This window comes from Chaetodon auriga, chromosome 13, assembly GCF_051107435.1.
Source record: "Chaetodon auriga isolate fChaAug3 chromosome 13, fChaAug3.hap1, whole genome shotgun sequence".
Classification (NCBI taxonomy): Eukaryota; Metazoa; Chordata; class Actinopteri; order Chaetodontiformes; family Chaetodontidae; genus Chaetodon; species Chaetodon auriga.
This window is the reverse complement of record NC_135086.1, coordinates 18,540,169-18,558,124: the sequence shown is the minus strand read 5'-3', so window position 1 is coordinate 18,558,124 and position 17,956 is coordinate 18,540,169. Positions and strand designations below refer to the sequence as shown.

The 17,956-nt window shown below is 43.8% G+C and overlaps 2 protein-coding genes and 1 long non-coding RNA gene across 4 annotated transcripts in view; 1 reads left to right on the top strand and 2 right to left on the bottom strand.

Annotated features, from left to right (window-relative positions):
• Positions 1-6,746, bottom strand: part of LOC143330228 (uncharacterized) — a 93,208-nt gene extending 86,462 nt beyond the window's left edge. The window contains exon 1 of one of the 2 annotated variants that reach the window (XR_013077943.1): positions 6,551-6,746. This is a non-coding gene — a long non-coding RNA (uncharacterized LOC143330228). The remainder of the gene's footprint in view (positions 1-6,550) is intronic. The other variant, XR_013077942.1, reaches the window with a different exon arrangement.
• On the bottom strand, positions 1,041-4,988 carry zic2a (zic family member 2 (odd-paired homolog, Drosophila), a). Its single transcript, XM_076746583.1, has 3 exons — positions 3,545-4,988; positions 2,208-2,371; positions 1,041-2,056 (listed from the first exon to the last, which is right to left on the bottom strand). Exons 1-3 carry the CDS (start codon positions 4,515-4,517, stop codon positions 1,862-1,864), a joined length of 1,332 nt encoding a protein of 443 aa, XP_076602698.1. The 5' UTR covers positions 4,518-4,988; the 3' UTR covers positions 1,041-1,861.
• Positions 6,747-9,729: 2,983 nt separating the features above from the next.
• On the top strand, positions 9,730-13,995 carry zic5 (Zic family zinc finger 5). The gene is made up of 2 exons (XM_076746582.1): positions 9,730-10,932; positions 12,318-13,995. The coding sequence occupies exons 1-2, from the start codon at positions 9,891-9,893 to the stop codon at positions 12,755-12,757; spliced, it is 1,482 nt and encodes a 493-aa protein (XP_076602697.1). The 5' UTR covers positions 9,730-9,890; the 3' UTR covers positions 12,758-13,995.
• Positions 13,996-17,956: the final 3,961 nt, after the last annotated feature.

Sequence of the window (17,956 nt, the reverse complement as noted above, 5' to 3'; positions counted from 1 at the left end):
CATGTAACAATAACGACAGTGACTTATTCACATCAAGGCATGCGCAGTTTGGCGAGGCCAGTGTCTGCAAAACAAGCAGCCGGTAGTAAAACACCTAAGTTATTTTTCTCTAGCCCATTTAATTCATCTGCAGCCTTAATTTATGCGTAGGCCTACTCGGACTGTGATATTTGCTCTTCAAAGAGCCTCAGATCCGTTCACTGGCGGCAATCTATGTCATTATCTTTACTCACAGCACTACAAAACATCAAATTAGAACAAACACGCCTGAAGCGTTCTTAAAACCATCTAAATTAATAACAGAACTACACAGACATATGGCCATCTCCCATAACTGGCTACAGCACGAGCACGAAGAAGCTCTCTGAGACTATGAGCCGAGTCAAGTTCAAGTTCACCAACTCCTGTGCAGTGAAGTGTCCAGCGTGGGGGGAAGGGGTGAGGAGGGGGGATGCATTCATGTTGTGTGTTTTCAAATACACTCTGACTTGGGAAAATATAAAGTGACAAGATGGGATATATGGAGGGAAAACGCTTTGCTGTGTTCCCTAAATGAGCAGACTGACAGACACACACATGCAGTGACTGTGCTGAGTGTGCACAATGAAAATGCTTCGTTTGCTTGGCTTTTCTTTTCACTGAAATTTCTAAAACTCTCAAAGATTTTCTTTTTAAAAAAAAACAAAAAAAAAACAGTCAGTCATACCATTCTGACCATGCACGCAGTTCACTTCAATTCCCCAAACCTCTGTTCATTTTATCACCACAACAGCCACCTTGTCTATAGGGCCTGGAAAGCGAGCTCTGCAAAGCTTAAGGTAAAACACTGTAATGTTCTTTAGCCTAAAGACAAGAACTGAGAGCATGAAGAATTCATCAGCAGTTGACGACTAGATTACAAAGTCTGAGACGGAACAAACCTTCCTCAGAATGCCCGGTTAATTCCCCAAAACAGGCGAAATGCCTCCAAAACAAAGACGTCACTCGCTTAACTGCAACCAGCAACCGACAAGATAGAAAGCATGAAAAAGCAAAGGAAATATGTAGCACTTGCAACACCTTTTATTATATTTGTATGCAGTAAAATTCTTATCACAATAAGGAAGAAAACACCTCTTAAAACTTTGAACAAAAGCACATAACGAAACAACTGCCCATGTTTAGCTCATAATTGTACATATTTATAGTAAAGAAACATTCTTTATAAATACTGTTTCATCTGTAGCAAGTAAATACCATAATTTAATTACAAATGGATAAATACGGCAGTTGATATTTACAAAAGAATGGTGTAGTTACATAAAATCGAACGGCACAACGTTTATTTTCCTCACAATCTTCCAGATAGTATTTCACAATTCAAACTTGCAAAGCACAAAACATCACAAGTTAAGCCCAGCAAACTAAAATATACATTCACAAGCATAATATTGTGGTCTGTTTGAGTTAAATGTTAACTTTGGCACTCTTTCCAGTTTATAGATGTTTAGTATAGTACAATCAATTTGCCTTAGGATCACAATATTCAACATTATGGTACAATTTTAGCGTAATATGTGCACTAAAAGTCCGGTTAGAGAAATAGCTACCATTGAAGGAACATCTATACACCAAAGACTGACAAACTATCACAACCAATGGGAAAGTGGGCTTTTTAGTAATTATTTACAATATGAAATACACCTCGACTATTATACATATTTTCCTCTGTTGGTAATCGTCATCTTCCCTGGTGAATCAAAAATAATAAAATAAAAAATAAACAAATGTTTGTGTGCCTCTTGTGTGCACGTGTCCCAATCTCCTGCTGGATGGTCCAGTGCTGTGAAATGAGTGTGTGTTGCTTCATTTCAGCTTAGTCCTACACATACCATTCACTGAAATTGGAGGATAGGCCACTGTGGCTGGTGGTGTTGTGCACAGCTGAGGCTGGGGACAGGGTGGTGTTGCTTTGGGTCTCGGTGGTGGGAGACACCAGGCCTGGAGGTGTGGAGGATTCGTAACCAGAGCTGGCTGCTGGTGATGAGTCTGATGCTGGTGGCGAGGATTCGTGGACCTGAAAAAAATGCAAAGGCGGAGATTTTATTCACAATCCAACATGAGCTTGACTAAAAAGGATCGAGATGGGAATGAATGGTGCACATCTAGAATCATATGTGTGCTTAAAGGCCTGACACACACGCGCATTTCCTGACACGCGTATTTACCTTCATGTGTTTTCGTAGAGAGCTGGGATGTGTGTAAGACTTGTCACACATTTTGCAGAGATAAGGCTTGTCCGACGTGTGGACGTGCATGTGTTTCTTTCGGTCGCTGCTGTTTGCAAATCTTCTGTCGCAGCCCTCAAACTCACACTGGAACGGCTTCTCTCCTGCAGGGGAAATAAAGAAAAGTTAAATAGGAAGAAACACGGTCAGACTTTTTTTTCCTGAGTAATGCCTCGGGCTGAACTAGGTGCTGTGCAGCGCTCTGGATGCGTAAAATTCAAACGCAAAAAAAAAGTTGAGAGTGTACAGTAAGCTACTGTGGGCGTGTTCCCTAAAATCGCAGCAATTTAAAACAACTCGTATCATGATCCCAAATGAGTTTAAAGCATATTTTCAAATGAGACGAGGGAGTCGCTTACATCTTATTTAGCCTAAATAATGCGCATAGTGATTTGGAGGGGGTGGGAGAGGGGGACAGGGCCGTCCTCAGCGGGCCTGCAGGAGGCGAACCATTTGCTGGGAGACAATAAAAATCTAATTAGCACCTGACCAATTTCATGGCACGGCACCATAATGTATTTCCCAAGAAAATAAGTCCAAATGTGAAAGGCTGGTAATGTCCCTGTCCAGCACCCATCAAAGGGACGCACGAGAAAACAAAAGGCATTCGTTACGCACATACAGTACTGCTGGTGCTGTGCTCGGCGAAGCCAGAACCACGATACACACAACTCCTGAACAGACAGGATTTACACATCGATTGGAAATTTAGTGCAAAAAAAAAATTCTCTAAGGCCAAAGCAGGCTGAGGAAAATCTATATGGAAAGGGGAATAGTGTGCGCTCTAAAAGCGCAGCATCGAAAACAAGCTACATTAAACCAACTGATATGATTTACTACCAGCCTGGTTACTCTCACGCAACGCGCCTCCAACTGTCCCCTTTGACCCATTTTTAAAGTTTACCCAGAATGATAACACACCGACAGAGGCGGTTAAAACGTTTTTCTACACGTTTGGAAAATGTTTTACGCCACATGAATTGTTCCAATGAGCCGGGTGTAGCCGTGCAATGGAGAAACGGTCCCGCTAAAGCATGCCCTCTCTCTCCTGGACGTGCTCCTAAATCTACTTTGACTTGTTTCTACTGATCTATCTACTTTAGCAACCCAAAATAGCCGCTGATAATTAGATCCTCATTTGTGTTTGGCAAGGCGCATATTTACAACAGCGAAATAAATGTACATGCACGTCTACTAACAAAGGCACCAATCTTACTATTGAAATAAATATCAACCACAGAAGAAAAAAAAAGACTTCACTGTGTTGTGATAATTACCTGTATGTGTTCTCTTGTGTATCTTCAAGTTTTCCGACCGTGCGAAGACCTTTCCACAGCCGGGGAAGGGGCATGGAAAAGGCTTCTCCCCGGTGTGCACTCGAATGTGGTTCACCAGTTTGTATTTCGCCTTGAATGGTTTGCTCTCCCGGCCGCAATCCTCCCAGAAACAGACGTGGTTGGTCTGCTCCGGTCCACCGACATGCTCCACCGAGACGTGCGTGACCAACTCGTGCATGGTGCTAAAAGTTTTGTTGCAACACTTCTTTGGGTTGCTGAGCTGCTCGGGGTCGATCCACTTGCAGATGAGCTCCTGCTTGATGCACTGCTGCCTCATGTAGCGGAAAAAGGCACCGGGGTGGTGGTGGGCTGCCATGTTCATCCCCATGTTCATATTCATGGAGCCGTACTGGTTGTGGAGCTGAGCCGCCGAGTACGGGTCGGTCCTCGGGCTGGAAACCTGGTGGTACTGGTCGGAGCGTCCGAAAACTTCTCCCGGTAGTCCGAGCCTCATTTGCCCGTTCAGGACATTCGGGGATCCGTGGGACCCGTGCTGGTCGTGGATTCCGGGGAACAGAATGTGGCCTTGAGTGTCTGTGTGGGAGTGATGAAGGGATCCCGCCGTGGGGCCAAAAATAGTATGTTGGCCGCTCGCCGGAGAGGATTCTCCGAAGCCACGACTGCGAAAGAGAAAGTCCCTGGTGGAGTTGAAAGGAGAGCTTGCATACGACGTGACATGGGCAGCGTGAGCCCCCAGCGCCGCAGCGGGGTAGCCCGGCGCCTGGGTGGTGAAGGCAGAGCTCTGTCCCGGAGAGAGATCATGGTTCAGCTTAAACGCACCCATGTGTGCCGAGTCTACAAAGCTATTTTGTGCCAAACTCAAGTCTCTCTCCTGCATCTCGCTCGCTGAGTGATGCCTGGCAAATGACCCTACTCCCAGTCCGGGGAACTGGTGACCAGCATCCAGTAACATAATTTCAGTGAGCAAAATTTTTTTTGTTGTTGTTTAAATCAGCGCAGGGGTCAGAGCTACAGAAAATAAGTTAAAAAAAAAAAAATCAGATGATGCTGGCGCGCAACGATTCAACTTCCAACCTTGGAAACACCATATCAGGCGTGCTTCAAACCGCTGCTCCGCTCATGAGGAAAAAATAAAATCAGCTCTGCTTATCGAACACTGAATTTACTTCTAGTTAACTTGTGCCGCAAAAATCCAAATGTCACGAAGTGAGGAGTTTCCTTGCGTCCTCTTCTCTTCACTGCGACAGTTGGCCGCGTTAAAATGCACTCGAAGAATTAAATAATTATCTTACTAGGTGTCCTCTGCGCACACAGGGCGAGAGTAGCCGGAGCATCTCAAAAAACGCTGTTTCCGAGTGGGTTTGTATTTATTTCTCTGGCTCGCCTGTGTTTATCGCGGAGGGTCCCTGTTTCTCCGTGGACTGGCTCTACCTCTTCTTCCGCCCCCTTTAACTGGAGCCCGTTCATTCGTTCCTCGCAGTCTCATTGGCCACTGCGCCTCATCAATCCCAGGTGCCCCTCCAATAGCAGGTAGCGCTTTGGCGACTTAATAGTGCAACGCCATTTTCCACTAATAATTACCGCCTACTTTTAGGAGAAGATTTGGGGGCTGGGGGGGGGGGGGTGCAAGAGCGAAAGGATCACGACAAGAGAGGAGGAGAGGAGAGAACATGTTTTTGTGTTTTTGTTGTTTATGTGCAATACGTGCCGAGTTGCGGTATGTTTAAGAGATAAAACTGTTGTCTGATAAGAAATAGTAAGAGTGGAGGTAGACACAAATATTTGGATCGAGGGGGGAAAGTTCATCAGAGTGGTGGGTGAGGGAATTGTTGCTGAATTTAAATGCAGTGCAACAGCTCTGCGTATTTTACATTAAGTGAGACAATAATGGGCTATAGCAGCCTACACAGAGCCGTGTTATTAGATATAGGGCTTGCAATTAACCAGCATGATATCTAAAATGACGCTGATAGCGCATGATATGCAGGACGCGACGCCAGGCTCCTTTAAAGCAGTATGCACTGTTTGAATATTCAATTATTTTATTGACCTGCAAAGTACTGAAATAATGCATCAGTAGGGGTGGGGGTGGGGGTAAATAAACAAATAAATAAACAAGAATTATGCAAACCAGATATTGATGTACTAATGTAAAGCACGTTTAATGCAGTGGGTGTAAAACCTCTCCTTTTTTAAGATGAAAAAAGTATCAGAGCAAATTCTAATGAATTGTTCTAATTAAACATATCACACACATGTCTTACATAAATGCTGATATGCGGTATTCTGTTTTTACGTTAAAGTTTAGAATCATTAAAATCTGACGAAACTCTCGCCACTTAATTCTCCACAGCTGAAAAAGCATGTGTGGCTTCATATGGAGTCCAGTGGTTTTTCACTGGTTGTAGAGCCACAACTGGGCCTTTAGTGGTGCTCCAGTGCTCACACTGGCAACCGCCAGTGGTTGTTGTTGGTTCTCTTTAATGGTTCCATATGTTGCTGGTTCTGCCTCCTCGGTGGTTCTCACATTCACCACAGCAATTAAGTTACATGCTATGGTGGTGAACTGCGCTCAGATCCAAGTTAACCATTAGTGACCTGTAAGGTCGAGCCTTGCCTGGACTCACTGTAATAAAGTTTTAGCAATTAAAGTCGGATGTTTTTCACTTCATATTGAGTTAAGATGTTCCGGTGCCTTCTGTGAGCATGGCGCTGTGTGATGTTTGGTTTTAGCCCCCAAATGATGCCCAGAAGGAAACAATAGGCTGCAGCCATGCAGACACAGTTTTACCCTGTTAACCACATCATTTACTCCATGAGATTCCCCTTTTTGGTTCCCAAGTCATTTTTTTTTTTACTAAGATTTGCCTCATTTATTGGCAACTTTCCATTCCAAGCATGCGCTGAATCTGCGTGCAAATGAGGATGTACAGGCCATACAGCACAGCTGCTCATTCACGCACAAGTCAAAGGAAGTTTACTTACATTTTCACCAAATCAAAATCCCACAAGTAGGTACTCCCGTTCCATGACACAAGCCCTCTGTCTGTCTGTCTGTCTGTCTGTCTGTCTGTCTGCAGCTCCCCGGCGCTCTCTACGCGACAAATCGTGGTGAAGGCGAGGGAAACGTTTAAAAACTTTTTTGAAATTGTGCGTCTCTTCGCTCAGAGTGGGACAGGCTGAGCGTTGTGTGTCCCATTCTTCCAAGTCTATTTCAAGCCGCGCCACAGGAAACGCAGGAGCTGATCCAAGTTCAAAGTCACGTCTGCCGACCCCTATAAGAAGTTCTTTATTTCTCGGGAAAACCACAAAACCTTCCCCAGATAGGAAAAAAAAGAAAGAAAATTAAAAAAGGAAAAAAAAAAAAAAAATCTATCGGGTAGATGCACATGTCTGCGGGTTTCCCCCTCTGCTTGGGGAAGAAAGGGGGTCCAGCCTATTGAAAGTCCCCCAAAGACCAGTATTTCAACAGGTTTTAGAATCAGTGATACACACTTGGACATGGCCTACACATTTAAAATATAAATCAGCTGAAATATTAACCAGAATGAGATGTGAAGCCTGAGCTTACACAAAGTAACACCGCCTTTATCGATAAAGGCAGCAGTCTTCATCACATAAGGGCGCTCTGCCTGTGTGTTACAATGGGGGCCAAAGGCGTATTTCTCCTCTCTGTTATCTGACAATATCAATATGTTGACACACTGGAAGGTTACTAGTGTGGCTTCTGTGACCTTGTGTTTCATGGATGTTTGACCTCTGACCCGTTAAGACCACATATGTTGCCCTCTTGACTCCTTTTGGTAAAATAACCCTGTTTATGACAAAGCGTCTTTGTTTTAAAGAGGGAGAGGGAGAGAGAGGGGTTTAAGATGTCCCCCTCTTCCGTCTAAGGCATCGACAGCTCCGGGTAATTTGGAAGCTGCAAGGCAGTAGAAATTAACCCATTCCTTCAGGAAAGTTCAAAGTCCCCTCTATTAATTTAAATAATGGAAAAATATGCGTTATAAAAATTAATCTTCATTCATCTGACGTCAAAATGCAATAAAGTGCCACGTGCATGACATTCAAATTGTCACGGTTAAGCAACAGGGACAGTAACCCTGGTTACTGGTTTCTCATCAAAAATAGAATTCTTCTTCTTCATTTTCTTCTTCTTCTTCAGGACCCGTTTAATGTGCAGTTTCACTCAATGTGTATGAAACAGGGGCCCTTAAACAAATCATAAACAATGCACCCACTGCTGCTCTGTGTTTTATGGGTTTCCAGAAGCTCTCATTGGAGCTGGCCATATTTTATTTATTTAACAAAATGCCAGAGAAAACGGCCCAGGCGTGTGGTCATGGCTGAACTGTTTCAGTAACTTTTTAATTCGGATAAAAATACAAATATGACAGGAAATAACGTCAAAAATGAGCAGATGTGAAAAAGCAATAAATAAGATCAATCCCAGCGCAGAGACCAATTAAACAAGCACGTCTAGCTATAAATTCATACATGTATATTTGTTATTATATTTTGTCAGACTACAATACATTATATATTTATTTTAGAAGTCTGGACATGCATGAAACCTCGATTCAAAGCTTTTTTTCTTTTTTTTCCTTTTTTTTTTTTGCAGCTACTGATGATCAAGTTCATAAATCAGTTTCAAGAGAGCAGCATGTGCAACAGGCTTATAAAACGGAAACCCTTTCCTCTCCATCACGATGGAAATCAATTCTCAAAGCTGATCATGAGAGGGCAAATGTGGCGCTGATTCCTTGATTTTAACTTTTGCATTTTTAAAGGCAGCTCCGCTTCAAGTTACGAGACGGTGATTTGTAGTTTGAGGCCAGCTATCACAAATCGATTGGAAAGGTGTCTGAATGAAGACATACCAATGACAGATACGTGTCCTGTTGTCAACAGGGACTCAAATGGCGTGATCCGTCATAGTGGACCTGCACGCGGTTTAACAAGTGTCTGACAGCCTCAGTTATGAGCTGGATCACAAAACGATGGTAAATAATAGTTAGCTGACGTGCAGAGGGAGGGAAAAAGAAAATGCATGACACCTTTAACAGGTCGAAACATTGACTGAAATAAAAATGATTGCGGGCTGTCATGCTGCTGTCTTACTTCACTGTTGCACGTTTAGAACGCACGCTCAGGTCTGCTCTAACTTCTAATGTATTTCAGCCAAGAGAAATCATTTTAATGGGAGTTTTTATTGAGGCATTGTGGAAAAATGTCTGAACAAATAAGTAGTTTTATTGGTTTTCCTAACTTCAGCATTTTTGTGTGATTGGGATGACAGCCTAAAACAAACTCCATTTAAAGCTTCTTTAAATTTAAGTGCAGTAGTCATGGGCTGTTATTTCTATCACCGCACGAAGAAAATGAATCATATTCCTGGAACACTGAGTAACAGCTGCGGCAGGGAGAACAGGGTTAAAATGAGCAACACTTAAAAACAAACCAGACTCTCATGTTATTTATTTATTTATTTACGTAATTTACTTTTTTCCGGTAATTCCTTTTTTTTTCTTTTTTCTTTTTTTTTTTTTTTAGTAAAAATGTTTAATTAAGCAATGCAGCGTCTTTACACAGATGCTTTTTTCATATGTTCCTGACCAATCATGTCTTAAGAGTTGCATATATATATATTTAAAAAAACAAAAACAAAACAAGGATAAATAGCAAACAGACAAACTTTGCGCCATCACTCTTGTCTTCTTTGCACATCTTTACACTGGTCACATATTTTACACTGGTCACACATCCATCCACCAGCAGCGGGCTGCTTTTTTTTTTTTTTTTTCCTTTTTCCCCCCTTGTTTTTCCGATGGTGACATCAAATCAATAGTAAAACGCTTGGACAAACCAAACCAGAGATTCTAGGCTGCATTTATCACATAAACGGACATCTCGGTCATCCACATGCGCCAGCACCGGTAAACAGAAAGCCACACAAACAGATCCGCTAGTAACTTTGTGAGTACAACTTTTTGGAGTCAACAGCGATAAAGAGAGTGAGGGGGCGGAACCCTGCTGAGCCCCTGCGCTGAACGACAGCCAATCGCTTCGTTCTCCTAACTGCCAGTCACCGAAATCCGTCCAATACCCGCAGTGCCATTTCTAAACTGTATTCCCCACTGTGTCCTCCAACTGTTGTATGTTCTGCCAATCGCTTGAGGACAGAGTGGGAAAAGGAGCAAGCAGAGTTAGACGCCGGACAAAAGAACTTATAGACCCCTTATATACATATTTTCCTAATGTTTTAGAGAGCGTGGTGTGGTGAAAAACAATTGCGGTGAGTGCGGATGGACTTGTCAGTGTAGTTATGGAACCCCCTTTAAGCAAGAGGAATCCGGCGATAAGATTAGCGGATTTGGCAGCGACTCAACCCCTTCCTCATCAGAATATGACAGGCTTCCCGGGGCTAGGGGGGCATCACCCTCTCTCCCACCATGCCCACCTCCACCCTGGGGAGCTGGGCAACGACCCCGGAGTGGCACTCACTCCATTTGGACCAGAGCACATGGCACAGACAAATGCTCTCAAACTTAGCCCATCTCAGCACATTCAGAGCCATCCCGAAGCCCAGACCGCGGCATCTTTCACTTCTGCTCAGACCACAGTTGGTTTCCCCGTGGCTCACCCCCACTCAGGCTACTCAAGCAGCAGGGACTTCATCCTCAGGAGAGAACTCTCAGCCTCTGCTATGCATGCACTTGGCGACCAGCATAGTTCCGCCTCCTCCCCTCATCACCATGGCATGTTCATCTCCCCAACAGGTGCTTATGGGCACACGGAAAGTGGGGCCCATTCACTTTTCACTGGACTTCACGACCAGGCGTCCCCAGGTGCCCACCACCATGCCCTCAATGGGCAGATGCGCCTGGGTATACCGGGGGACATCTACGGCAGGCCAGAGCACTTCGGGCACAGGCCAGAGCACTATGGACCCTCTTCTCTCCACAGCTACAACTCCATGAACCTCAATGTGAACATCGCTTCTGCTCCTCACGGAGCGGCGGGGGCGTTTTTAAGATACATGCGGCAGCCCATAAAGCAAGAGCTCATCTGCAAGTGGATTGACCAGGAGCAAAATCAAAAAAAGCCCTGCTCGAAAACTTACAGCACCATGCACGAACTGGTCAACCACGTCACGGTGGAGCATGTCGGGGGACCGGAGCAGAGCAACCACGTCTGTTTCTGGGAGGAATGTCCACGGGAAGGAAAGGCTTTCAAAGCGAAGTACAAACTGATCAATCACATCCGAGTTCACACGGGAGAAAAGCCCTTCCCGTGTCCCTTCCCGGGCTGCGGGAAAGTGTTCGCCCGCTCGGAGAATTTGAAGATTCACAAGAGGACTCACACAGGTCAGTACGTCTAATTGTGTAAATGTGAGTGTGAAAAATATCGACCTCTTCTTGCTACTCGCATCCTAAGCGGATGGACGGTGCGACCGCGCGTAATTGCGCACACGAGAAAATACACGTTTTTTTATTATTTTATTTTTTTTATTCAGTGACGCATTCGCACAGTGAGTAAACGTGTTTCATTTCCCTTCTTGAATATAAACTTTTTTTTTTTTACTCGCCGAGACGCCTGCAGTAGGCGTGAGAGGATTAGGGCATATCATTTGTAAAACGTGCTTACGTACATGCAGGACAGCGCTAGAACACGCGTAAATGTAATTATCCTCAGGCGTGGGACCTTTACGCAAAAGCTCCGTTTTTACATCGGCGAGTGTTTGCACATGGTTCACGATATCTTAACACACGACAAATGCTTGGTTTATTAGCTTTGAGCACTGCTTTACTCAGCACGTACTGGAGTAAGAGCTATGGGCTATGACCCCTGTCTGCTGAGAAGTGAAATCCGGTTACACGTCGAACCAAAACAACTGCGTCCCGATCAAATGTTTTGTGCTTTAAGTTCGAGGCTGTGAGTCTCATCAGACCAACTTTCCACAACGTTTGTGTCTCACGATCGAGCTCTAATGTCGAGAGCTGATTTTTGTTCTAATTACATAGCCCGAGAGTCGTGTTTTGCCTAAGCAAAAGCTCAATTTTGGCCTTTTGCCACCAATATGGAGAGGCCTCTGCACCTTACTGGATGATGTAAAATCCCCAGGGACACCAATAAGCAATCTACCAAAAATATAAGTCATCAGGGAGTCACCTTCTTTATTGTTTAGCATTTTGAAAACGCACACCTCATCTTAATTCACAATTTCACATTTTATTTTTTAATGCACGTTTTCCATTTTTTGTGTGACTGTGTGTGTGTGTGTGTGTGTGTGTGTGATGAGTTATAACCACGGTACATAAACGACTCCTGGTGGTCTCTTGAGTGCCCCCTCTCTGCCCCCACCACATCCACACATACATGTAAGCAGAAGGCCTAAAGGCACGTTGCACATGTTCACACTGGAAAATGCATTGGACAAGTGGGTGTGGAGTTGTAGGTGTTTGGTGAATAAGCTCTGGTTGAGGAGGAAGCCCCAGTGGAGAGGTGTACGCTGCCACACCGAGCACCTCATGAGAAATGACCCTTGCGTTGTATTTATTTAAGGTGGTATGATAAGAAGCTGTGGTTCAGTGGGTTTTAGGAGATATGGGGAATTCATTTTCCCTCCCAGCCTTGTGGTGTGGCTGAAAATGTAAATGGCAGCTCTGTAGACTCTTGCATGACAGTTTTTTCTAGGCGATGTCATTTACTGCACGTGACACTGTCTGCACCTGTCTCTCATTTCTTGCAGGAGAGAAACCTTTCAAGTGCGAGTTTGATGGCTGCGACAGAAAATTCGCCAACAGCAGCGACCGCAAAAAGCACTCCCACGTCCACACCAGTGACAAGCCTTACTACTGCAAGGTCCGCGGCTGTGACAAATCCTACACGCACCCGAGCTCGCTGCGGAAGCACATGAAAGTGCACTGCAAGTCCCCGCCGCCCCCTTCCACCAACGTCACCTACATTTCCTCCACGAACCCTCTCGGAGACCCTCTCTCGCCCAGCTCCGAGCCGCACAGGAACCGCTCCACGAACCTCTCCCCTCAGGTCACCAACCTCAACGAGTGGTATGTGTGCCAGGGGAGCGGGGGGCCCAACCACCTCCACACCCCCTCCAGCGATGTGCCAACGTCAGAGTCAGACGACGAGGACTCTTTCAGAAATTCAGACCCAAGGACAATGCTCTGATGCCCTGTTTACAACCACGTGACCTGGCAGACTCGTCATCCACTTGACCCGATAAAGCGTGCGCGTCCATGGCAGGCCCGCGCGCTTGGGACAGGTCCTATCGATCGGTTATTTTCACTGTAGTATTATCAAACCACTGTGCTCAACGTGGATGCAATGCAGGCCTAAGAGCACGTTCGTCTGAGGTGACCCCTGACCTTTCTTCAGATGTAGATCACAACTGCCAGAATAAAACATTTCACACCGACATTACAGCTGAAATTAAAAGTAAGAAAAAAAAAATCGTCTTTGAAAGGGGCAAACGAGTCGCTGAATAGAACCATCTTTTAGCAATATGCAGCCTTTAATTAACTGCATGACTTCAGACTCAACTGGTGTGCTGAAATGACATCTTTCATGTGGCCTCCCATCATCCCCTTGCAGTTTAATAACTGGCCTGCTATCCATCACTGTCATATTCCAGACATTTAAGGCAAACAAACGGTACTGCTCCTTACCCACATGTGGCAACAAATGTTAATGGAAAGAATCTAGAGGATTTTTTTTTTTTTTTAATTTCATGTTATTTTCTTAAGGGTGTGGTACAAGCTTTGATAAACCAGTGAGGGGGGGAAAAAAATTGGGAGGCAAACATTTGAGTGTCTTAAGGGTCCTCATTTACCTTTTCAGATTTATACAATACATGTGTTTGGATGGAATTTTGTAATATTTAAGAACTATTTAAGACTATATTTTATGCAAAATACACAAGTGTTATGCTCGTTACAGAGTACGAGTAAGTCCCTTGAGACCCTAAATGTCTACACTGACAGGCTTTGACCCTGTAGGATTTGTATATATGTAATTGTACTGATGCTTGTGAATGTTGTGTAGGTTTAATTAAAAAAAAATGTTGTTTTGTACATTGTAATTTATTTGCTGGTATCAATGTTGTACTGGAATTACAGGAACACCAAAGAATAATAATATCAGTTTTGGTGATGCATAGTACCCTGCTGATGGTTTTGTTTTTGTTTTTGTTTTTGTTTTTCCCCATTTTTTCCCCCCAGTTTTACTTTCATGTTTTGTTGACTTTTTTTGATTTTTAATTGTGGTCTGTAAAAGAAGAAAACGTTGACTTGAATAAGCTGTGTAATGTGAAAAGTCCCTTCCTTGCATGCCTTTTGTAGTGATCTGTCTTTCTCTTTGAGGTGCATGGTGCCGTTGGACATGATGGATTAAAAAAGAGATGAATCAGTTCTGATTGTGCAGACCCTTGCTGTTTAAATTTACAATATGAATTTCATGATAAAACAATAAAATTTAAAAAAAAAAAAAAAAAAGGACATATACAGCAAATAATTAACAAGTGTCAAATCCTGATTTATGAATAAAGTTGATTAATAAGAGTTTAGGATATTAGAGAATCATGTTTGGCTACAAATCCATTCAGATGGACTCTGGTGATTATGAGATTGCCAGCTGCTTATTAAATATATTTTAAGAAGCTTTATATTTATTGTCAAATAATTACATTTTTTATGTGACATGCAACAAAACATCAATGTCATTCTCACCTCAAACGGAAAAAAAAGTAGCTCTGTTCACTTCCTGGCCTAACATTTCTATAAAATATCCGCTGTTATCGCAGAAATAGGCCTATAACGGGCCAAGGAGGCTGGTATAAACTAATCACTGAGCTAATGGGAAAACTTATAGCCCCCTGATGGCGCTACCTCTGAAAGGCGCGACAGCACAAAGCAGCCGAGGCATGAATCATTCATGGGAAAAATAAAAGATAAAAGATATCTGACAATAAGCCAGGCCTTGTATAGAGTGTATAAAACAAGTTCCCCCTCTTATTTCCTCCATTAAAACGCACAATCTCACTTTCAAAGAGTTGCCTGTCCAGTCTATAGAATTAAATTGACCAACGCGAGTCCTGCACCACTTCAAAGGCTGCAGCTTCTGAGAGGAAGGCTGGCCGCTCTGACAGTCTTCATGGTGCGTTAGGATTTCTATGGCAATTGGGTAGTGAGACGCTCGCATTTGAATGTGTCTGGTTGAAAAACACTAACTGCTACTAAATGAACTATAATCAAAGCTCAGGATGGACCCTCTCCAGAAATGTGTGTTGCCACAAATGCACCGTTGGCAGGTGGATGACACGCAAACCGCACACACCCTGGTTGCATCTGCCTGGTGAGAATTTGATATATTGAGGTGATGAAAAACAAACAAACCCTAACCTTGTTAAAACACACACACACACACACACACACACACACACACACACACACACACCTTGAAAATGATTCTGTGTTTCCGCGCTGCAGCAATTAAGACACTTGACTCAGGTCAGCCTGGAGGATGCTGGGACTGTGGCCACAATGTGCACACTTGATCAGCGCTGGAGTGCAAACAGTTTCTAATATTCAGCAAATGTTGCAGCCCAAGAAAGGAGCCACTCGAGCAGCCCTTCCAGGCTTTTAGAAAAGCGCAGGTTTGAGGAGTTGTATTAAAGGGAGGAGCTTTATCAATTTTACAGCCGTCCTCCAGGCATTTCTAAACACACTTTATCTGCCGCTTCATTCAGAGAATGAGCACTTGTGGGCCTCCTCTCGTTTTGTGCGTGGACTTTTATGGGGATAAGGGCCTGAAGAGAAGCCTGCTCCTCCAGGTCCCGTTTGGAAACAGGCGCTCAATGAATGTTGCAAAATAAACACGATGAAAAATAACCAGAGACAGTTCCTTCGGCATTAAAAGGAGGGAGACTTAATAAAAGGAGTGAAGCAGTCACCCTTCGGTGAGAAACGCTTTGAAGTAGAACTTATTATCTGAGAAATACTTTTTGGTTGTCCTAACGACGCTGCTGAATGGGAAAGGCGCTCCTTTGTCAGCGATTTGTTCTCCTTTAGTGGGATGCCCGTGGAAATCACTTACATGGGCCACCTTAACATACTGCCTGCAAATCAGTAACTGGCAGAGTCAGACATGCAGACGCCACTTTGGAGAGGACAAAGCAAGAAGTCGCAGTGAAAACGCCGCTGCTTCTCAATTCGCCCTTTAAAGGGGTTGAATGATAATTTCTCAGACGAGCGTAGAGCCAAAACAAATGCCGTCTTGTCAGACTTTACAAGCATTATCCATCTCCTGAATGCTGTTGGCACAATGCGCACGAAAGTGGGCTTGTGAAGTGATCATTTTGGTCACAAAAGTTAAGAGGCTCAGTTAAAAATGCAGGTCAAGCACCTGCGCCTGAGACGGCGGCGCGCTTCTTGGCCTCACCTTGAAAACGCGACAGGGTTCAGTGTTGTGAAAAAATAAAGCAGGAAAGAGATAAAATAATGAGGCGCAATTTTTTATTATTATTGCTGAACTTTGGTTTTAGTTTTTGTTAAGAATAAAGCAGGTGTGTAAGAGCAACCAGCACTCCTCCATCACAAACCCCCCACCCCCACCACCCCGCCCTGAGATGAAATACAGCAGAACAGCAGCACCTTGTGACAGCACTGGCCCGGTTTCGCTCACTTAAATTAAATATTAACTTAAACACTTCTCCTGTTCCTAAATATGTCAAGAGAGTGACAAGAATTGGCAGAGTCTGTGTAGAGAATTTGGTGTATTTGTACCCATTTGGTGGATCTCAGTATGATGAGCACTGGACTCAAATATGGGTCATGTTCACTTCATCTCTTGTCAGTCAGAAATTCAGATTTTCATTCCCGCTTTTCACCTCAGCCTCGACCCGCACTGTCCAAGCCCACACGCAGTGCAGAGGCGAATGGCAAACTTTGCTGTGAAGAACTTCAGCGATGCTTCCGTTTCCCAATTATTGCAACCTACAAATACACGCAACGTCCCATCCCTGACATTAAAGTGTGCATATGTGTGTTAGCCGCAGAGCTACACGTCTGATCCACAGCAAACTTTCTTCCAGTGTGAACTCTCCGTTGTTCAAACACACAGCTTTTAACGGCCACATATTTGCCATCCAGGCATTTTGCCAACTCTTCCCGAGCTCCCTACCTGCCTGACTGTCTTAAGTTTCATGATCAAGTCAGGAAGCGACGCAGTCCAGTTGCTCTCACTCCGACACTGCCTCCGGAGCTGGGTTTTTTTTTTTTTTTTTTTTTTTTTCGCCCCCTCTTTCCTTTTCTTCCAGTAAAGCAGGCGCACACTCAGCTTTTATTCTGCGAACAGTCAGTGCAGGTTTTGCAGTGGACGCACTGCAGTCTGCAGGGGACAGTCCGGCAGCGAGTTGCAGGAGCGTCTCCAAACTTGTCTAATTTTTGGCGAAGGACTCTTCTCTCCCTCGACCATGGATGTGGAAGCTGGGGGGAAACTCTGAATTCTTTGTCCGGGTTTCCACTCGGACTGTCGGATGTCTGGGGGGAATGTCGCTCCTCTGCAGCCCAACTTTCAGCAGCTGTGGTTTCACCTATTAGCCCCGATGTCTTTCCCAAAGGAGCGCGAGAGTTAAACATCTGACAATGGGCACGCCGGGGGGTTACTCAACTGACCTGTACTTGGTTTTTAGTTTCATAGGAACTTCATTAAATCAATTACCCAGTGAGCACATCATGATTTTTGTATTTCACTGACAGAAATGTGTTTTTTCCGTCATAGCTTTGGCCTGTTCTATAGAGCAACCTAAAGGCACCGTGGTGTCCTGCGGGTTTATGCTCCTCCACAATTAAACATAATCATAACCTGCATACAGCACTGTGTGTTGCTGAGGTAAATTGGTTTATTCCTGCTCTGACATTTAGACGGTGTTGTTTCTCACCTTCCATCTCAAGATAAGTGGCACTAAGATGGAATGTCAGCAGGTATGGCAGCTTATCATTGTCCTCCTCTTATTTTAAATAGTTTTTCCTTGTTTTATTTTAGAAAGTTTCCTATATATATATATATATATATATATATATATATATATAGATATATATATATATATATATATAAACGCTTCAGATGAGTCCCAGCATAATATGTTTGCCCAGAGTATCTTTAATTTTTAGTTAGTTAATAGTTAGTTAGTTAATAGTTTTTAGTGTGGAAAAAATAAACATAAAAGTGGGAAGAGAAAAAAAAAAAGACCTCTGATCAGCAAGGAATTAAAAAGAAACTATTTGGAAAATTGCAGCACCAGGTGACATGAGGCTGGCCTGTAGATGTGTTACATATTTGCACTATCAGCACTAAGAAATTATATTTAAA